The sequence below is a fragment of the Populus trichocarpa genome, chromosome 2, assembly GCF_000002775.5.
Source record: "Populus trichocarpa isolate Nisqually-1 chromosome 2, P.trichocarpa_v4.1, whole genome shotgun sequence".
Taxonomy (NCBI): Eukaryota; Viridiplantae; Streptophyta; class Magnoliopsida; order Malpighiales; family Salicaceae; genus Populus; species Populus trichocarpa.
Genome location: NC_037286.2, coordinates 19810709 through 19832033, shown reverse-complemented (window position 1 = coordinate 19832033; position 21325 = coordinate 19810709). Strand labels below are relative to the sequence as shown.

The 21325-nt window shown below is 33.7% G+C and overlaps 1 protein-coding gene and 1 non-coding gene across 3 annotated transcripts; one reads left to right on the top strand and one right to left on the bottom strand.

The window, feature by feature from the left end:
• The first annotated feature begins 1391 nt into the window (after positions 1-1391).
• Positions 1392-6938, top strand: LOC7458241 (phosphoenolpyruvate carboxylase 2). Of its 2 annotated transcripts, XM_024594301.2 has the most exons (10): positions 1401-1755; positions 1870-2261; positions 2452-2536; positions 2828-3050; positions 3607-3710; positions 3792-3879; positions 4149-4303; positions 4518-5516; positions 5846-6232; positions 6423-6938. In XM_024594301.2, the coding sequence occupies exons 1-10, from the start codon at positions 1588-1590 to the stop codon at positions 6717-6719; spliced, it is 2898 nt and encodes a 965-aa protein (XP_024450069.1). In that variant the 5' UTR covers positions 1401-1587; the 3' UTR covers positions 6720-6938. The 2 variants fall into 2 exon arrangements, with proteins under 2 accessions (XP_024450070.1, XP_024450069.1); XM_024594302.2 differs by lacking the exons at positions 5846-6232; positions 6423-6938 and having other exon boundaries at positions 1392-1755; positions 4149-4378; positions 4518-4664.
• Positions 6939-13541: 6603 nt separating this feature from the next.
• TRNAP-AGG (transfer RNA proline (anticodon AGG)) lies at positions 13542-13613 on the bottom strand. The gene has a single exon. It is a non-coding gene; the product is annotated as a tRNA-Pro (tRNA).
• Positions 13614-21325: the final 7712 nt, after the last annotated feature.

Here is a 21325-nt window from a genome sequence, read left to right as displayed (position 1 = left end):
CGGTAATTCGATATAAATTTCAATAATTTACAAACAAATACAATTTTACAAAATCTAAAACAAACCATAACATTTACAAAATCATAAATCAATACAACAAGTTTGTTTGAGAAAAAACAATAAAACAAGTAAAAACTCAAACAAAATACATATACTACAAAAATATACAATAAAAAAATTGACATTTTAAAATTGTGTTCAAATTAAAAAAATGATAGATTTACTTACTTAAAATAAAAAATCCGCAATAAAATTTCAATCAGAACACGGATGCTGTGACTGGAAAAGTTGAAAAAGAATGAGTTGTGCTGAGATGAGGAGGGATGTGGGGGGGTCTGTTTGTTTAGTTGCAAAGGGGGAAAAGGAGAAATAAGGGAGGGGAGGGTAGATAGCCAGGTCATTTATTAACTATTAGCAATGGAATTACTGATGGACTATTTTTGTTTGTCACTCCGTCGGCAATTTTGTCGGTATAAGTAACACGTCACTATATGGACATCCCTGTTTGAATTCAACTGTAATTATGTCAGTAACATCGTCCACAAAAACTTACACGTCATCGTACTATTTGATTTTTTAAAATTCATTTTATTCCGACTGGGATTCCCTCGGTAAATACCAACAGAGTTAGCGATGAAAAAAAAATCAGTTGGTAAATATCACCTTAAAATACCGATGAAAAAAATCTGTCGGTGATTCCATTTGTATTTGTAGATTTTATGGTAGTGTTATAAGTTCTCAGTTGGCAAGATAAAATAAATTCCCAACATATTTTTCAATCCTCCAATTAAAAATGTGTTTCATTGCTAAATTGAGAATCTAATTTATTTGTATGCGTTGCAAGGTATCCATGAGTTTTTTTGCTATTGAGATTGAAGGAATAAGGGCAAGTGTTCAAATAAAAAAAATTGTTATTCCTAATGACAAAATTAAAAATTTAGGATAAGGGTTTGAGACAAAAAAAAAAATTAAAATTAGAATCAACTTGAAAAGATGTATTTCCTATATCAAAGGAAAATCCACATTTATACAATGAAAAAAAAAATTGGAATACAAAACATATATCATTTTGAAATTTTCTTGGATAATTACCAAATGTAGTTCAAGTATACCTCATAGAATTCACCCATGCAGATGAGATGAACATGAAGAGAAAAGGTAAATCGTGATTTTCGAATGAACCCACTGGAGAACTAACAACAGAGAAGCCACTAGAGAACTATTTCGAATGTTGGAAGTAGATACGGGTATTTCAGCGTCCCTCACGTGCGACAAAATGTAAAGCAGGTATATGTGGTTTTTTTGGGTGGCTTTCATGTGTTGAGGTCATAACTTACCCGTTGTCTACGAACCTACGCGATCTTCTTCTTTGTGGTTGGTGGTAGGTACTTGGTTTGTAAAAAATCTCACGAGATTCACTTTGCTCTCTATCTATTATCTCCTTTCAACCTCTGCACTCATTAATTTTTCTGTATGTTTGTTGGGATGTTGCTATAAAAGAGTTTTCAAGTAACAGAACAGGCCAAGCCAAGAACAGAGTATATTTGTTTGTTTGTTTATTCACGCAGAGAAGGAAGAAGAAAAGCAATGGCAGATAGGAATTTGCAGAAGATGGCATCGATAGATGCACAGTTGAGGCTGTTGGCACCAGGGAAGGTCTCTGAGGATGACAAGTTGGTGGAGTATGATGCTTTGTTATTGGACCGGTTTCTTGATATATTGCAGGATTTGCATGGCAAGGATATCAGAGAAACGGTACTTGCTTCTTGTTCTTCTTCTTTTTGTTAACAGCAGTGTATTCATCGTGTTTTTTTTTTTTACAGTTATTCCAGTTCTTTGTTAATTCTAAGTATGGTGCTGACTTGCTAGGTTCATGACTGTTACGAGCTTTCAGCAGAGTACGAGGCAAAGCATGACCCTCAGAAGTTGGAGGAACTTGGGAGAGTGATTACGAGTTTGGATCCTGGGGACTCGATTGTTGTTACAAAATCATTCTCTCACATGCTTAATCTGGCAAACTTGGCTGAGGAGGTTCAGATTGCTTCTAGACGAAGGATTAAGTTAAAGAAGGGAGATTTTGCTGATGAGAATTCGGCAACAACTGAATCAGATATTGAGGAGACACTCAATAGACTTGTGGGGCAGTTGAACAAGTCGCCAGAGGAAGTTTTTGAAGCTTTGAAGAATCAGACTGTGGATTTGGTCCTAACTGCACATCCTACTCAATCTGTCCGTAGATCCTTGCTTCAAAAGCATGCAAGGTGTGTTTGAAGTGATAAATGTGTTAGAAATGCAACGTTTCTTGAGATGAGCTGACCTTGAGTGATGGGTCGGTTCTGGTGGAGTTAGGTTAACATAGCAATGCTTCAAAGATGTCATCTTATGCTAGATGCCACCTTGTTGTCAATTTTCTTTTGTTGTTGATATTGCCTCGTTTTTTCATGCATTCAGGATACGGAATTGTCTGACTCAGTTGTATGCCAAGGACATTACTCCATATGATAAGCAGGAACTTGATGAGGCTTTACAAAGAGAGGTATCTAGATGCCAATTGGCTATGCATTCCTTCGTACTAAATTCTAATCTGGCTTATATTTCTGGCACAACAGAACAGGTTAAAAGGCAATTATAAATGCATCACTCCAGTGAAAGACCAGTACCATAGAATACGATAATGGATTCCAGCGTCATGCCTTTTTATTGATCTAAATATTCTTCCAAATAATGCATTAACTTCTTGGATCTTAGTCAAGACAATAATGATGGTTGTGTGCAACTTTGTTTGTTTAGAATGAGTGTAAATTACATCTGCTTCTCCCTCATGCAGATCCAAGCTGCATTTCGCACTGATGAGATCCGAAGGACTCCTCCAACTCCACAAGATGAAATGAGGGCGGGAATGAGCTACTTCCATGAGACAATTTGGAAGGGTGTTCCGAAGTTCCTGCGGAGGCTTGACACAGCTTTGAAGAACATTGGAATAAAAGAACGCGTTCCTTATAATGCCCCCGTCATCCAGTTCTCTTCCTGGATGGGTGGGGATCGTGACGGTAAGTGTCTCCTTGCTGACTGTCTTCAATGGTTTATTGCTATCCCATTTATAGCAAATTTATTCCATTTAGCATTAACGAGTCTTGATAAAGAATCTATCGCTTGGGTTCATTGCGATGAGACCTCAAGAAATCACGAATACGTACAAACTACTAGAAACTATGTTCTTGGCCTTGTTTTATATTTATTTATTATTATAACATGATTAAAACTCCAAGCTCCCCTCTTAATTTTATTTTTTGTTTCCTAAGCAAATCCATTCATGTAAGTTGCTCAAGAGTTTCATTTTTCTTGAAAAATTTTACTACGGTGACTAGAGAATTACTAGTAAAATCTTATTTAGTTATTTTTTAGGGTCAATTTTTTTTATAATAAAAAAAACAAGACACAAAGAAATATTTGTATTTTTCAATTTCTTCGAAGCATGCACTAAAAAAGTGACTAATTACATACTAGTCACCATAAAATTACTTCATTTTCCTTTCCTCTCTACGAGTAGCGTACATTCCATGGATAATATCTGCCTATTTTATTGTTTTTTTATGTTGTTTGCAGGAAATCCACGTGTAACTCCTGAAGTTACACGAGATGTTTGCTTACTAGCTAGGATGATGGCTGCTAATCTCTATTTCTCCCAGATAGAGGATCTTATGTTTGAGGTATTACAAAAATTGTGTACAGTAGTCTTCAGGGTACAATCATGCCATTTTTGCTATCGGTTTGTCTGATTTCATTTACAGTTGTCTATGTGGCGCTGCAATGAAGAACTTCGTGTTCGCGCAGATGAACTTCATTCATCTTCAAAAAGATATGCGAAACACTACATAGGTATTTATTAACTCTCCTTTTAAGGATGTTTCAAAATGTAGAGATCAGGAATGTAAGTAGTCTACGCATGGCAATGTGACAACGATTTCATGAAACATTACGCGCCTGCCTTACCAGAACTTTCCTACTATATTCAAACTCGGTGGAAAAACAATTTCATTTGATGTATTTTAAATTCGTTTGATCAAATTTTTTTTTTCTACGGTTTATTTGATTTATAAAGAGCTTCTGGTTTGTTTGTTTTTTTTCTACATGGGTTATGAGAACAGAATTTTGGAAACAGATCCCTCCAAATGAGCCATATCGTGTTGTTCTTGGAAATGTAAGGGACAAGCTGTACAACACCCGCGAACGCTCTCGTCAGTTACTAGCCAATGGGAAATCTGACATTCCTGAGGATTCAACTTTCACTAATGCTGAGCAGGTCCCTTCCTTGTCAATTACTTTCAGTTTGAGGAAATATACTGTTGTGGTAACTTTATAGCAGTCTTGCCGTAAGGTATCATTTGGATGATAGATGCCTACCAATCTCACCGATATCATTTTTTGTCCTCAAATTTCCACTTGTTAATTGCAAGTGCTATAATTCTGCAGATGAAAGAAATCCTTTTTTACTGATTTTGGTGTTATTCTTGTAGATCCTCGAGCCTCTTGAACTCTGCTACAGATCACTTTGTGCGTGTGGTGATCGACCAATTGCAGACGGAAGCCTTCTTGATTTCTTACGGCAAGTTTCTACCTTTGGACTCTCACTTGTCAGACTTGATATCCGGCAGGAATCTGACAGGCACACTGCTGTTCTGGATGCCATCACAAAGCACTTGGGCATTGGATCCTATCGAGAATGGTCTGAGGAGCATAGGAGGGAATGGCTCTTATCTGAGCTCCGTGGCAAACGTCCTCTTTTTGGACCTGATCTTCCCAAAACTGAAGAAATTGCTGATGTGCTGGACACGTTTCATGTCATTGCAGAACTTCCTCCGGACAACTTTGGTGCTTATATAATCTCAATGGCCACGAGCCCTTCTGATGTACTTGCCGTTGAACTGTTACAACGTGAATGTCATGTCCAACAATCACTTAGGGTTGTTCCATTGTTTGAAAAGCTGGCTGATCTTGAAGCCGCTCCTGCTGCTATGGCTTGTCTCTTCTCAATAAATTGGTATAGAGACCGGATCAAGGGGAAGCAAGAAGTCATGATAGGGTACTCAGATTCTGGAAAGGATGCTGGGCGTCTCTCTGCTGCTTGGCAGCTGTATAAGGCTCAAGAAGAGCTTGTGAAGGTGGCGAAGCAATATGGGGTTAAGCTAACCATGTTCCACGGCCGAGGAGGGACAGTTGGAAGAGGTGGAGGGCCTACCCATCTCGCTATATTATCTCAACCACCTGACACCATTCATGGATCACTTCGTGTGACTGTTCAAGGAGAAGTTATTGAAAAGTCCTTTGGTGAAGAGCACTTATGTTTCAGAACGCTCCAGCGTTTTACAGCTGCCACACTTGAGCATGGAATGCATCCTCCGGTCTCACCAAAATCAGAATGGCGTGCTCTCATGGATGAGATGGCAATTGTTGCGACAAAAGAATACCGATCCATAGTCTTCCAAGAACCTCGTTTTGTTGAATACTTCCGCCTTGTAAGTATTTAACCCAGCATTGTCATTACTCCTACGGATCTGTTCAATCTGATCACAGCAACAAAATTCTAATATCCTTATCAATTCACTAGGAAAGTCTTGAATTATTCTTGTGATTAGCGAACTGGATATTTTCCTTCTCTTTGCTCTTATCGGAGTCTTTAAATGTTACACTGTTTGGGCTTAACTTCATTAAAACTCCTACAAAATTCAGTAATTTAGTGTTTGAGGTTTGAAATAGTTTGTGGGTCCTTCATTTTCACTGTTTGGAACTATTGTGCTGAAGGACATATTTCCCTTATCTGGTGTTTGGAATTTCCACGATGCAGGCAACACCAGAGTTGGAGTATGGTCGGATGAACATTGGCAGTCGACCATCAAAACGGAAGCCAAGTGGCGGCATTGAATCACTCCGAGCAATCCCATGGATCTTTGCTTGGACCCAGACAAGGTTTCATCTACCAGTTTGGCTTGGCTTTGGAGCAGCATTTAAGCATGTGATTCAGAAGGATACAAAAAATCTCCACACGCTCCAGGAGATGTACAATCAGTGGCCTTTCTTCAGAGTCACAATTGACTTAGTTGAGATGGTTTTTGCCAAGGGAGGTCCAGGAATCGCTGCTTTGTATGACAAGCTCCTAGTGTCAGAAGAACTGCGACCCTTCGGGGACCGCTTGAGAGCAAACTATGAAGAAAATAAGCTCTTCCTCCTCCAGGTATGGGGATAAACCATTAGTGTAAGAGAGCAAATTATATAAAAAATTACTCAAAATCCTTTGGTTTGTTCTCCCTTCTGAACATTTCTAGATCCAACCCTGTTCTGTGTTTGAGTGCCTATTGCCACAATTCTTTGACGTGGCTTGGATCCACCTGTGAATAAATCCATTATGTTTTACGTGCTTGCAGATTGCCGGGCATAAAGACCTTCTTGAAGGAGACCCATACTTGAAGCAGAGGCTTCGTCTTCGCGATGCATATATCACAACCCTTAATGTTTGCCAAGCCTACACTTTGAAGCAAATTCGTGATCCTGACTACCATGTGACAGTAAGGCCACACTTGTCAAAAGATTACATGGAATCGACCAAACCGGCTGCAGAGCTTGTGAAGCTTAACCCTACAAGTGAGTACGCACCAGGCCTGGAAGACACCCTTATTTTAACCATGAAGGGCATCGCTGCTGGCCTGCAAAACACTGGTTAAGACAGTCTTTCTGCCTCGTAATACCACATCATATAGGAATAACTTGCATGGAATGCAAGTCTGCTCTGTGTCAATAGAACTTCGAACCAGCATCTAATAAGTCCTCTCTAATGCAAGGTTGTCAAAAACATATTTTTGACTAAACACGGAAAATACAATGTAAACTTAGATAGTAAAAAATTATTATAAAATCGTATGTAAACTGTTTTTGTTTCTTCATACATAGCTTAAAGTAAAAATACTAGTAGTTATAGCAGTTGTAATAGGTATTTCGAAAGGAACATAAACAACTCAAGTAGCAGCATTTGCAACAGCAGCAGAAGTTATGGAAAGCTATCGCTCAAGTATCATCATGATTAATTACTATTCAACTACCTTGTTTGCTTATATCATGACGAGAAATAGATGGACATAATCATAGAAACTTGGCATGGCTGCTAAAGCACAAATAGATTTCAAGAGGGTAACCAGAAAAACCAGCAGTGGCATGAAAAGATATGGCTGCAACAAAAATGTACAGAAGGGCACAAGCATTAACGACCAGTGGTACATACCAGCAACTCTAAGAACATAAGAAAATTGATTAATTATATAGCAAAATAGACAACTTTTTACTTGCTATTCCAACTAATTAAGGAAAACGAGGGGGAAATTAAGGAACTAACGCACGCAAGAGAAGAAAATTATAAGATATGATTGGAGGGTTTACTTTGAGGGAGTTGTGGGATTTTTTAATATCATACACACATCGGAAATAATAAAACAAAATTATTAGGAAGTCTCTAAGATCTTATTAGATATATCTAGAGTTGTTTAGAGTTTTATTACCTAGAGTTCTGATCTTCTTTAGTTTGAATAATTCTTTCAAGGCTGAGTTGTTGTAAATCACTAGTCGTTTAATTATCTGGCCTTAAATGGTAATACACACGAGCCACTAGTGAGAAATTTTCTAAATCTCTATTTAAAAAAAATAGATTAATATACATAGAGTGTTAACTCTCTATTCTATCACTTACGTAGATTTTTTAGTCTAACAAACAACCATAAAAAATAAAAGTCATAACTTACTATTTATAGAAAAATATGAGAAGCCTTATAAATTGGAAAAATACCAATTTGCTCCCTGAATAATATCCATATATTAATTAAGAAAAATTTTAGAAATTAACTCAATCAAGTCCTTACTTGATTTTTCTAGGTCTAGAAATATAATCCCTATATTAATTATATTCTAATCCTTAATTTCTAAAATGTATTTTAATCAAGTCATACTTAATTAAATCATCTTAGTTTAATTTCTGACTAATGGTTCTTAATATATGTGACCCATTAAGTTTCTAATATGTTGGCGCAAATATAAATTATAATTCTAATTCTAATTAAATAGAATTAAATAAATTAAACAATTTAATTTATTATCAATTCAACAATTGATTAATTTATATTTGAAGATAAAGTGCATCATCTACCAAATGTGTCATGACTGTTTTCCTAGTGTAATTAATATCATTTCATCAATAATGTTTCAATTTAACATTAAAGCATAGAGTGTATTGTCATGTTAAATCATGTTTTCTCTCTACATAATAGCCTTTGATCGTTTAAATAAGATTTCAAACTTTTTTCAAATCTCATTCCACCTTGGCTAAGGATTTCTCAGTCAACACACTATCAGAAAATTGACGAATACAAACGAAAACACCAACAGATTTTTTCCATCGGTACTTTACGATGATATTTACCAATCGAATTTTTTCCATCGCTAACTTCATCGGTAAATACCGATGGAAATATGTCATCGGTATATACCAAGAGAATCCAAGTCGGAATAGAAGGAATTAAAAAAAAAACAAACAGTACGATGACATGTAAGTTTTTACAAACATTGGTACCAATGGAATTACAGTTGGATTCAAAAAGGCAAGTCATACAGTGATGTCACTTATACCGACAGGATTGCTAACAGATTGATAGATGAAATAATTTCATCAATAAATCCATCGGTAATATTTAATATATGATATGGTGCTCGATCCTCTTCTCTCCCTCCCCTATTTCTCCTTCTCCTTTAAAAAAAACTCTGTAACAAAACAAGCAGACCCCCCCCCCCACGTCCCCCCTCATCTTAATACAACTCATCCTTCCATAACTTTTCTAGTCATGACAACACTCTGTTTGACAGCATTTGTGTTCTAATTGAAATTTTATAATGGATTTTTCATCTTAAGTAAGCAAATCTACCCTTTTTAAAATTTGAACACATTTCTAAAATGTTAATTTTTTTATTGCATATTTTTGTATTATATCTATTTTGTTTGAGTGATTACTTGTTTTATTATTTTTTCTCAAACAAACTTGTTGTATGGATTTATGAATTTGTACATGTTATGGTTTGTTTTAGATTTTGTAAAATTATATTTGTTTGTAAAATGTTGAAACTTATGTTGAATTACCAACTTAGATATGTTATGATGAAATAAATAATGACTTGTTTAACAGATCCATTTTATATTTTGTCAATTTTATTATCGAGTTGTAATTTCTGTAAATGTTTACAAATTAATTTGTATTTGCATAGATAATTGATAATGAATTAAGAAAAGTATTAAAGAAGGTTGAATAATCTTGAGTTAAAGCAATATTTTTATAAATTTATTTAGTTAACGTAGTTAATTAATACATGTTGTTATCATTATTTTATATAGGTTCAATAGAAGTTATGGATGATCATTTATAAATATATCGAGATTCACCCCAAGGATTGCTGAGGATGGATTATTGTAATGAGATTCAGGATTTTATTAATTACGCAACATCTAATCCAAGAAATATTAGTGGATGCGGTATTAAGTGTCCATGCAAAAGGTGTAAACATAAAAAGTTTCTTGATCCAGATGTTGTAACGATACATCTTCTACACAAAGGGTTCATGCAGGAATACCTGTATTAGTATGCACACGGAAAACCATTTGTTCCTCACGAGACCATGGTAGAAAGGATGGTTGGGTCAACTTTTAATGCTAACAACGTGCATGGAGTTGTAAATGACAACATTAATCCTTATAGAACTATGGTTATAGATGCGATGACAATGAATCAGGGTTATGCTGGTCAATGTTCAATCATAGTGAAGAATCTAATGCAGACACGTCCAGGTTTTTTGATCTTTTGAAAGATTCTGATGAATCATTGTGGGATGGCTCATAAATCATAGTAAATTATTGGTCGTTGAATAGGTGTTTACCATTAAGTTGGATTATAGGTTGAGTGAGGCCGGTTATGACAGAATTGTTGAATGGGCGAGAAGCATTTTACCTGAAGGAAACAGACTGAAAGAAAACTTCTATACTAGTAACTTCATAATGAAACCCCTCGGTCTAGAATACTAGAAAATTAACATGTGTCCAAACTTCTGCATGTTGTACTACCTTGAAAATGCTGAGCTGACTGAGTGCAGGACATGTGGACATTCCCGTTATAAACCCAGTACTAGCAAGGAAAAGACTCATGTCGCCCATAAAAAAACTTAGATACCTCTCAATCACACCTAGACTGTAGAGGTTATTCATGTCACCAAAAACTGCTGAGCACATGACATGGCACCAATCATATGATGTGGTGGATGGAGTAATGGTGCACCCTTCCGATGATAAAATATGAAAACACTTTAACAGTGTGCATCCTTATTTTGTAACTGAATCAAGGAATGTGCGTCATAGGTTATATACTGACAAATTCAATCCATTTGAGTCATTTGTTGCTCCTTATTCTTGTTGATATGTTATACTCACGATTTACAACTTGAAGTTCATGTTTTTATTTACAGTCATACTCAATCCTAATAGTCCGGGCTGGAATATGGATGTTTGTCTTCAACCATTGATTTATGAGTTGACGGAGTTGTTGTCCTCCAGGGCTTTGACTTATGATGTATTGACGAAACAAAATTTTTTTATTGGTTATATACTGACAAATTCAATCCATTTGAGTCATTTGCTGCTCCTTATTCTTGTTGGTCTGTTATACTCACGATTTACAACTTGAAGTTCATGTTTTTATTTATGGTCATACTCAGTCCTAATAGTCTGGGCAGAAATATGGATGTTTGTCTTCAACTATTGATTGATGAGTTGACGCAGTTGTGGTCCTCTAGGGCTTTGACTTATGATGTATTGACGAAACAAAATTTTCTTATAAAGACAACTTTGATGTGGACTGTCAATGATTTTCCAACTTATGAAATGGTTTCTGGTTGGAGCACGCATGGAAAACTAGCATGTCCATACTGCATGAAAAATAACAAGTTATTCACGCTAACAAACAGTGGTAAAATGCCTTTTTTTTACTGTCACCAGCGTTTCTTGCTAACAGATCATATGTACATAAAGAACATAAAGAACTTTTTTTTTTTGTAGAGTTGAAAAGGATGTTACACCCCCGCGTCTTTCTAATTAAGAATTGTATAGCGTGGTGTCAGAGTACGGTGACATTGTGTTTGGTTTTCAATCCGATAAGCAGAAGTATCCTAGTTTTGGTTTAACTCATAATTGGGTAAAGCGAAGTATTTTGTGGGAGCTTTTTTATTGGAAGACCAATCTCCTCCATCATAACCTTGACATCATACATATAGAAAAAAAACGTGTTTGAGAACACTTTCAACACGGTCATGGACGTGAAGGAGAAGACAAAGAACAACATCAAGGCAAGAATGGATATAGCGTTGTTTTGTCACCGTAAAAATATTTTTATTATTTTTTCTATTTTAAAATGATATAAATTCACTTAAAAATATATCAAAGACAAATTTATTATATGTCTTCGTATTTATATCTTCAACTAAATATAATTTTATCTTCATTATTTTGAGATGCTAACCAAACATAACATAATAAAATCCATTATTTTTAACCTCCAATAACCCAATTAAAAAATTAATACATTCTCATCTTTTTCAGATAAAAAAGAAAAAAAATCCGAAACTTCAAACAAATCACTATCATAAAGTCCCAAAAAATTACAGATTTACTAAAAAAAATCAATTATACTATTTTTATAATATTTGTATAGTAGTAATAATAATTCAATTTATGCATTATGATGCTACGGGAGAGTGAAAATGATTGGTGTTTTGTATCTTTCGCTCAATTTATGGTTGTTTGTCTTGGTCACATGCTCCAATACTTGCACGTTATCTTAAGTAATTTTTCAATTTTTATTCAACCACAGGTGCAGCCATAATTGTTAATGGACCCCATCAAAATAAAAGCTGATTTTAGCATAATTAAACATATAAAAACTATAGTTTACTTTAAACTCAAAAACAGCGAGACACTACGAACATGTTTGGAGAGAGTTCCTGCGATTGTTTGTAAAATTTGAGGTTAAATTCCACTTGGAGGCCACAATGACACTGAAAGTCTGAAACTATGATCCATGCTGTTTCATTTTAGATGTTCTTGGAGTACAATTTAAGGCCCATGTATTTTGGACCTACCAGCCTTTTTTCTTTTTTTAAACTGCTCAAGGAGAGCCTGAGAAAGAAAGAGATTCCTTTAACAAGAAAATCCAATATTTTGGCAAACCTAGTCCAACTCCTGTAAATCCCATGATATTCTACCCCATAGCTTGGAAAAATCTCAATATTTATATCTTAGCATTTTCAGAAAGTTTGTGTAAATGTTTGTTTTTGGAGCAGAAAATGGGTTTTTAAAATTTTAAATTCTTTTCTTGAATTTTTTTTATTTTTTAGATCGTTTTAATATGCTGATATTAAAAATAAATTTTAAAAAATAAAAAATATGTATTATTATGATCTATTTTCAAGTAAAAAAAACTTTGAAAAGTAATTGCTACTACAATGTCAAACAGGCACTTAAAGGGTGTTTAGGAGTGTGGTTGCGGTTACTTTTTAAAATAGTTTTTGCTTGTAAATACATCAAAATATTTTTTATATTTTTAAAAAAAAAATTGATATCAAAAAATTAAAAAATATATTAATTTTAGCAAACATTCATTTAGGCCGCACTCCCAATCTAAGTGCTTAATATGGTCATTTTTGTTTAAATAGATAACAGTTAATCATGAAGGTTCTTTTAAAAAAAAAAAATTGTTTTTACACTTCAAATATATATTTTTGTTTTTACACTTGAAAACAAGGATTAACCGCGTTTCAAGATATAATGATAGTGAAGAAGTGTCTTTGAGTGAGAACTTGTCACTATTCTACCTTCATGAAAAACTTGTACAAAAAATATTGTGATGGAAAGACATTTGATAGAAATAGAATGCAAACAAGCACTTAAATATATGTTATTTAACTGTGATGAACTGAGACCTTTTATTCAATAAGTATAATACATAATGTCATTACTTTCAAATAATTTATCTCTTAAACTATTATAAACCAATAGATTGTTGAATTCCTCGTAAGTAACATTATTAATTTTTATTATCTCAAAACTCATAGTTAACTGAATCTTAAATTTTTAAATTACAAGATGAATAATTTTAAATTTTTTTATCATTCCACTACTTTTTATAATTCTCGTTGTCCTTTCAAACATAAATGATGTAGTAGCATTATTTAGATCTTTTGATTAAAAGTAGGAGATAAACATCAAATTATTTGCAAAAGGTTTTATTTCATCAAATTTTAAAAATTTTGAGATCGAAAAATATTAATGGTTAATTGATTCGATGTCAAAACTTTAGGGAGTACATTAAAACAATTGAAACATCAAATAGAAAAACATTGTTCGCTTCGAACCTCGGTGGGCAAAGAAATATGAATACAAATTGTAGGGAAAAAAAAAACAGAGAAGAGGGGCATTCCGAGAATTGAACTCGGGACCTCTCGCACCCTAAGCGAGAATCATACCACTAGACCAAATGCCCTTGTTATCATTTTTTCTAAATAAATATATATAATAGTAAATAATAGAATAGAAGAAATTTCCCTCTACTTCAGTGTCGAAATAAATAAATATTCCCTCCTTCCAAACAAACCCTTGGTCACTGATCATCATCATCTCAACCAGATTGTCTTATCAATGGGCATCACTCATCACCCTTTGCAGCACCTCATGATCGAATCTCAGTTTCTTAGTCACTGCTCGCTAATTATCCTCCTCCTCTTCTTTTTTTTTTTTTTTTTAGAAACTATCAGTTCATTTCTCAGCAATTTTGAACTTCACTTGTAATAACATAACTTTATATTTTTAATTTTATAACTGGAATTGCTTCACATGTAATAAGAATGGGTATTTTTCGTTTTATGAAAACCTGATTTTTTTCTTCAAATTTAGGCAGTGAACAAATGGAAGCGGTTATCGACACTTCCAAGATACTTTTCCTTTTCATGATGAGATGATGATAATGATGATACAGTTGTGCTTGACAGTCCCTCGGCAGAAACCCAGCTGGAGAAACTTTTCATTTTGATACTCAACTGCTTGATGATTCGAACGCGAAACATGAACTGGTTGGTTAGTGGTAAGCCAAATAGTCCTCGACAAGGAGGATGAAGAAATCCATTAGAGGATAATGTTGATGGGGTATCTGATGTTGAAATTGGTACAATAATTAATTGAAGCAAATGGAGCAGTAGGCTTACAAATGAGGCAGCCCAGGCCACGTTTCAGGGATTTCGCAGAAGATTTTGTTTCTGATGGCTCTGCTGGTGAAGATAAGGGCGCAGGTCTGTATTCCTTGATTCTATCCTGTAAAAAATTTTCTTTATTTTTCTTATTCTTAGCTTCTGTTGTTTCGTTGGTCTCTGATGACATATGTTTTGATTCTAGAAATGAATCTAGACCTCCGTGTATTGACGAGGCAGAGTGTGATGAATGAACTTGTTGTCTCACTTGACTAACTGAAGGGGCGTTAATTAATGGTGAAGATACTGATGGGAAAATTGATTCGATTGCTTACACGTGATCAAGAGTTCGTGAGGTTAAATTATGTTGTCTCTGAGGAACCTGGAGAGTTATCCCAAGTTACTGCACTTGGCTTTGTGGATCACTTCCTATCGTGTACTTTTCTCCTGGAACTGAGCTCAAGAACACTGTCGGGAAGAAAGTTTCTCCTGCTCTGAGTGCGAGAGGCTGTCAACATTTGGCCAAAGGTGTTGAAACCAGAACCCCGACTCATAAGAATACCCTTTGAATGGGTAATCACGAGGATTAGATTAATTGGTCATATTTTTTATTTGTGTTTTAAAAATTAGTAGTTTGAATGCCATAAATTAATCCGGATATCTACAGTTTTTTTAAAAAAAAAAAACCTTTGAATGGGTTGACAGTAATCAGCATAAAAGGATTGATTTCTTTGGCAATAGTATTAATGAGGCTTTTGCAGTCCACAGTGCGAAAGACAAATGCAAGACAGGGGAAGAATCCGAATTTTTTTAGGGAACAATTTTTTGCCTTTGCATGAGGTCACGATATGGACATTTGTACTAATTAAAGAAACATGTGAGTTAATAAGAATTGTATTTACAGGTAGTATTATTATATTTAAATAAATATATATTTATTATTAATAAAAACTTAATTTATTTTTAATATTCTAAATTAATAAATCTAATATTTGATTTATAAATCTAAATTAAAGATAAAGTTTATGGAACAAAAATATTTTACAAAGAAAATCATAAAATTTTTATACATCACTCGTGCACGCATGGCGTGACGGGATGTCAGGATCGAGAAGTCAACACCTAGTTGTTTGGTTCATGGTAACTAGAAGACTCGAGTGTATTGGTTTTATTTGAAATTCCAAAGGTAGATGACTAATTATGACTAGGAAAGGTATTAATATCACTAGCGCATTTTACATGAGGTAAGTTACATTGTGTGGTTTAGATATGGTTTGAAGGTTTTAATGAGTTCCTAACCGGTAGTCTATCTATGACTCAGAATGAAGATTTACTCCTGTGAATAATCTAGCATTTTAAATTTATTATGAGCTCGTATACCCAAATAAATTGTCATGGGAATGGTCCATATTAGTGGTGTTCACGGTTCGGTTCGGTTTAGACTAAAAAAACCAACCGAACCGAATTACATTAATTTTATGAAATATTAACCGAACCAGACCGAAAACCGGTTCAAACCGAACCGGTCCGGTTCGGTTAAATCCGGTTTTCTTGGCAAAAAATCGGGAAACCTAAACCCGAACCCTGACCCACCAACCCAAAACTCCACCCGGTCCTTTGGCTCTCTCATCCAAACCTTAGCAACCAAATCTGAATCTGTCATCGAAATTTACAAGAAAGACCTGGAAGAATTCAGATCCGGCTTGAAAAATGAATCTGCCATTATCTGCGATGTCGCTTCACACGCTTCCTTCGAGGCCAGCGTTGCCGTCGATTAGGAGTATATCAAGGGGTGATGGGCTCGTTTTGGGAAACCTGGCTGGATTTTCACCTTTGCTTCTATGAACATGAACAGGTACCATTGGGGTTTCTTGAACCATAAACAGTTAAACACAATTCAAATGTTTGTTATCCCTGAAGCCAAGAAAACATCTAAACCAAATCTCTTTATATACAAATCTGATACATCCATTATCAAGTTGAACCAAATAGAGGAGGCCAGGGCTTTGCTTGTTAAACGCTTAAACGCAGATGGTAGTGCAGAAACTAGAAAAGTGCAGAAACTGGGAAAGGAAGATTGTGAATTAATTGAGGAAGATTGTGAATTTATTTGGGAAGGAGGCGGCTTTTTGTGAGATGAGATGCACAGGGAGGAAGGGTTAGCGAGTTAGGTTAACTATTTATACCATAATTTTTTGTTAATTGTTTAATGGGTTCGGTTCGGTTTGGTCCGGTTTCTGGTTCAAAACCGAAACCGAACCGGACCTGCTAAAATTTATGGTTTTAAAAATCGGTTTAATCGGTTTTTCATTTCGGTTCGGTTTTTTCAGTTAATTTTTCTTCGGTTTTATCGGTTTTCTCGGTTAATCGGTTATTTTGAACACCCCTAGTCCACATAGGTGCCCTAAAAGCGTTCAACTATCATGGAAGGCAAAAGGGTTCTCCACAACTCATATATTATGATGAAAAATACTCACAAGCGCATTTTACATGAGGTAAGTTATATTGTGTGGTTTAGATATGGTTTGAAGGTTTTAATGAGTTCCTAACCGGTGATCTATCTATGGCTCATAATGAAGATTTACTCCTGTGAATAAATATAACATTTTAAATTTATTATGAGCTTGTATGCCCAAATAAATTCACATGGGAATGGTCCATATAGGTGCCCTAAAAGGGTTCAACTATCATGGAAGGCAAAATGGTTCTTCACAACTCATATATTATGATGAAAAATACTCTCATTTAAAATTGATGAATATCTAAAATAATCCTGAAAATTTTCTAGTCAACTTCTGGTATTTAAATATTAGCCTACTTATAAGTTCAATATTTATATCAGGATGTTACCATTAATTTTTATGAATTAAAATTTTTAGAGTTATTGAAATACTGGTCAAATCCTTAAGGAATTTTACAAACTTGGTGTAAATTCCAAAAGATGTAAAGGAAAATCAATACAGGTATTTTTCTAAAACCATGCTAAGAAAAAACATTTTGTCTTATAAATAAAAATGCATTTTTTTTATAAGGATTAAGCCGTATACAATTACAAAAAAAAAATTATTTTAAAAAGAATTTTTTTTAAGATCATGTTCGGCAAAACTATATTTTTGTTTAAAACAAAATTGTCAAAATAAATCTAAGGACGTGTTTGCCAAACAAACTCTTAAACCAAAATTCCTTTTATCAAAACAATGGCAAACCCAAAACAAAATTGTCAAAATAGATCTAATGACATTTTGTCAAACATACCCTTAAGCCAAAATTCTTTTTATCAAAATAATAGCAAACCAAACAAAACCTTTAGTATTTGACCTGGTTTTGACTCGACCAGGTCGACCCGAAAACACTGGTTCAACCATAAACAGAACCAAAAATCAAGGTTTAACCCAAAACTAAACCAGAATAGAGATTTAAATCAAAACAAAATCAAAACTAGAAAAAACACAAAAAAACACATAAAATTTTCTAATAAAAACAAATTAAACACCAAGGAAAACGAAGAACATGAATAACATTCAAACTCAAACCTAGCAACGTAAACATTAAATCAGACCAGATTTCAAGAAATAAAAGACAAAGTTTTGTTTGCAATCAAACATAGATCAAGAATCAAGTATTCATTTGCTTTGATTATTACTCAAACATCATGATTTGTGTCAAAAATGAGTTTTGGTTCAAAACCAAAACTCTAAGATTAAAACCCACAAAAACATGTTAGTGATGCATGAAAACCCTAGATTATTTACTAATGATGATATACAAACTTGTATAAACCAAAATCAAATCAAAATAAAATCTAAAACTAGCACTCAAGACAATAATTTTCAGATGAACACAAAGAACATGAACCCAAGTTACCCCGAAAACCCAACATACATTATCAAACCTAGAAAATACATTTTACACCTCTAAACCAAGCTCTCTTAGCCCCAATAAAGCACATTGTCATAAACAAATAGGTTTGAGTAAAAAAAAACACTAACAAATAACCTTGAATCATTAAGAACATGTATAAGATTTCAACTTCCAAAGCTATAGCCTTATTATTTGCCAACAAAAACATCAAAACTCAATCCAAAACTGACTTTTTAAATACTTGAGACCAAAACCAAACTCAGGAATCAAGAACATGAATTAGAAACCTAGAAAAAGCCATGAAATACCTACTATTACATTTGACAAATTCCAAAACTACTATACTTCATCAAAACCAAACACAAACACCTTTTAAACATCCTAGCAACATTAAAAACAATTTCAAATCATGATTAATTAATGAAAACAACATTTTTATTTATTAATCCACATAAATGTTAAAACACAAAATAATGTCAAAAAGATTTAAGAATATCATTAAACATTGAAAAAGAATGAATGGGTAGTCCACAAGGATTTCACCCTTGAGTTTTCACATGGTTATACCATCTTCAAGCTTATTGGCTATAGGTTGTTACTTCCCTTCTCTTTCCCTTCGTTATTTCCCTTTCACATTCTATTCTTTCTAAAGCTTGTTAAACGTTCCATGCTAGGTCTTTGAACCTTCACACTAGGGTTTTTTTACAGAGTATATCCTCATGTTTTTCTCTCTTCTTCTTTTTTCTTCTTTGATTTCTAAGGGTATTTATAGGGTTTTTCTAGGTTTTTTTGTGAATTCCCTATAAAATTGATCAAAGCTCAGTCCTTTAATCAAAATGAGAGAGTTCTGGATAAATGTTAACAGTTAGAACCTTTGTCCTTCAATGGTTTTTGGGAAAGGTGGTTTTATCTAGGTGCTTTTCTTTTTCTTAGAGATAAAGATATGCATTTCTCACTTTTAATCTCGGATGAAAGATTTATGGTCCTTAATAAGAACCCCCTTGGATTTTTTAAGTGTGAACATATGGAAAGGTTAAATGGTTTTGCACAAATGGGTATCTCAGTCAAAGTTGACTAGGTTGGCTATTTTCAAGGCTTCGTTGGAGAAACTCCAATGTAAAAGTCATCGAATACCACCTGAACTTGGTAGAGGAGATGCATATCTTTCATTCGGATCCATCCTTGATCCATTTGGAGGTTAGTAGCTCCATATTCATTCGCTTGAAGGTGTCAATCGATCAACTAAGAATCTAAAAATGCAGTGATAGCTGATCAGGGACAAGATAATAAAGACTTTTATGGAAGAATTGGGATGTAAACTTTTAATTTCATGGAAATAAGTTTATAGAGGGGATGTTCTTCTTCCATGAAAAAATGATTGGATTCATTGTTGGTTTAGGACTCCACAACGAGCTTCTGGAAGGTGTCAAAACTGATCATCCAAAACTGCTAAGAAATGAGATGAAAGTGGGTGAACAACGTGTCATTTAGGTTAAACCCCTAGAAATTAAGTTTTTAATTTGAGATTTGACAAATTTCATTTTAGTCCTTATTCTTGCAATTGCACCTATAATTGTTTCACAAACTCTTAATTCCATGAAATTTTACATCTGTCAAACTTAATCAACCCTAAAGTTTAGCGTCATTTTCATCTTGATCCTTGATTTTTGATTTGTGCAATTGGACCTTTAATTGACCATTACACTTTCAATTTTCTTCAATTTGGCTTATGATTTAGTAAATTTCATCTCTTGAAGTCTCGTGCCTTTATGATTTGATCCTTAGTTTTGAATTTCTTCAATCAAATCCCTAAATGGCTATCAAATTTTAACTTATTTTCACAATTAATCCCCTGCTTTGACCAATTAAACTTTTCAAAGTTCAATTTCAGTCCCCAAACTTCAATTTCTTTCAATTAACACCTAAATTGACTTAAAAAAACTTATTTTCCTTGATATTAAGTCCTCAATAAAATTAATTAAGTCTTTTAAAATCCTTATCGAGTCCTTACTCATCCAAATTTGTATTTCTTTACCCCAAATAAAAATATTTTTATCAAATAGGTCTTTTTCTATCAAAATTGAGTCACTGATTTTACCAATCTTGTACATTCTAGTCCTTTAACTTTTTCACTTGTCATTTTGGTCCTTCACCACTAACTTGGGCAATTTTTTGGGATTTCTTCATGTATATCATTTTGTATTTTTGTATTTTCTTGTTCTATTTGTTTCTTGATTTTTTTATAGGATAAAAAATGAGTAACAACAATAATTATGAGGTTTTTTTGTCCATCAAAGCATTATTCCTAAAATATTCATGGCTGATGCTCTCTTAAATACTTGACATTCATTAGAGTCATAGAGACTGTTACATATTATGTTCTTTTCTTTATGAAAAGAAATAATTGTTCTCATAAGCTGAGGTATAAGGGATACCTAAAACTAATATGTAGGTGCTTGTCATAAAACATGTACATTGAATTGACCTGCATAATAATTTCATATGGAGATATCACCTAAGTCTATAGAAAGGCTCACGTGACAATTGTGTAAGTTATCCTTAAACTTGAGATCACTAAGTTATTTTATATAGAAAATGTTATTCTTTGATCCTATTACATGTTATTTTAATCGAGGTAACGAAAGGGCAGACATTGATTATAACATAAACTATAAGGAGGTACTTCAGTGATCAAGAGAGGATTCATCACCCTAGGTGAATTAAGAAAAATATTCATCAAATAGTATTGACTGAGAAATCCTTGGCCAAGGTGGAATGAGATTTGAAAAGGGTTTCAAATCTCATTCAAACGATCAATGACTATTATATAGAGAACAAACATGATTCAACATGACAAACATACTACATGTTTTAATGTTAAATCAGAATAATTTTTTTATGAAAGGATATTAATTACACTGAGAAACTGGTTATTAAAATGTTAAATCAAACCACTAATGATTTTTCTAATATTTAGAGGATGATGACACATTGTTAAACGATACACCTAATCTTCAAATATAAATTAATCAATTTTTGAATTGATAATATATTAAATTGTTTAATTTATTTAATTAGAATTATAATTTATATTTGGGGTCAACATATTAGGAACCTAATGGGTCACACACATTAAGAACTATTAGTTTGA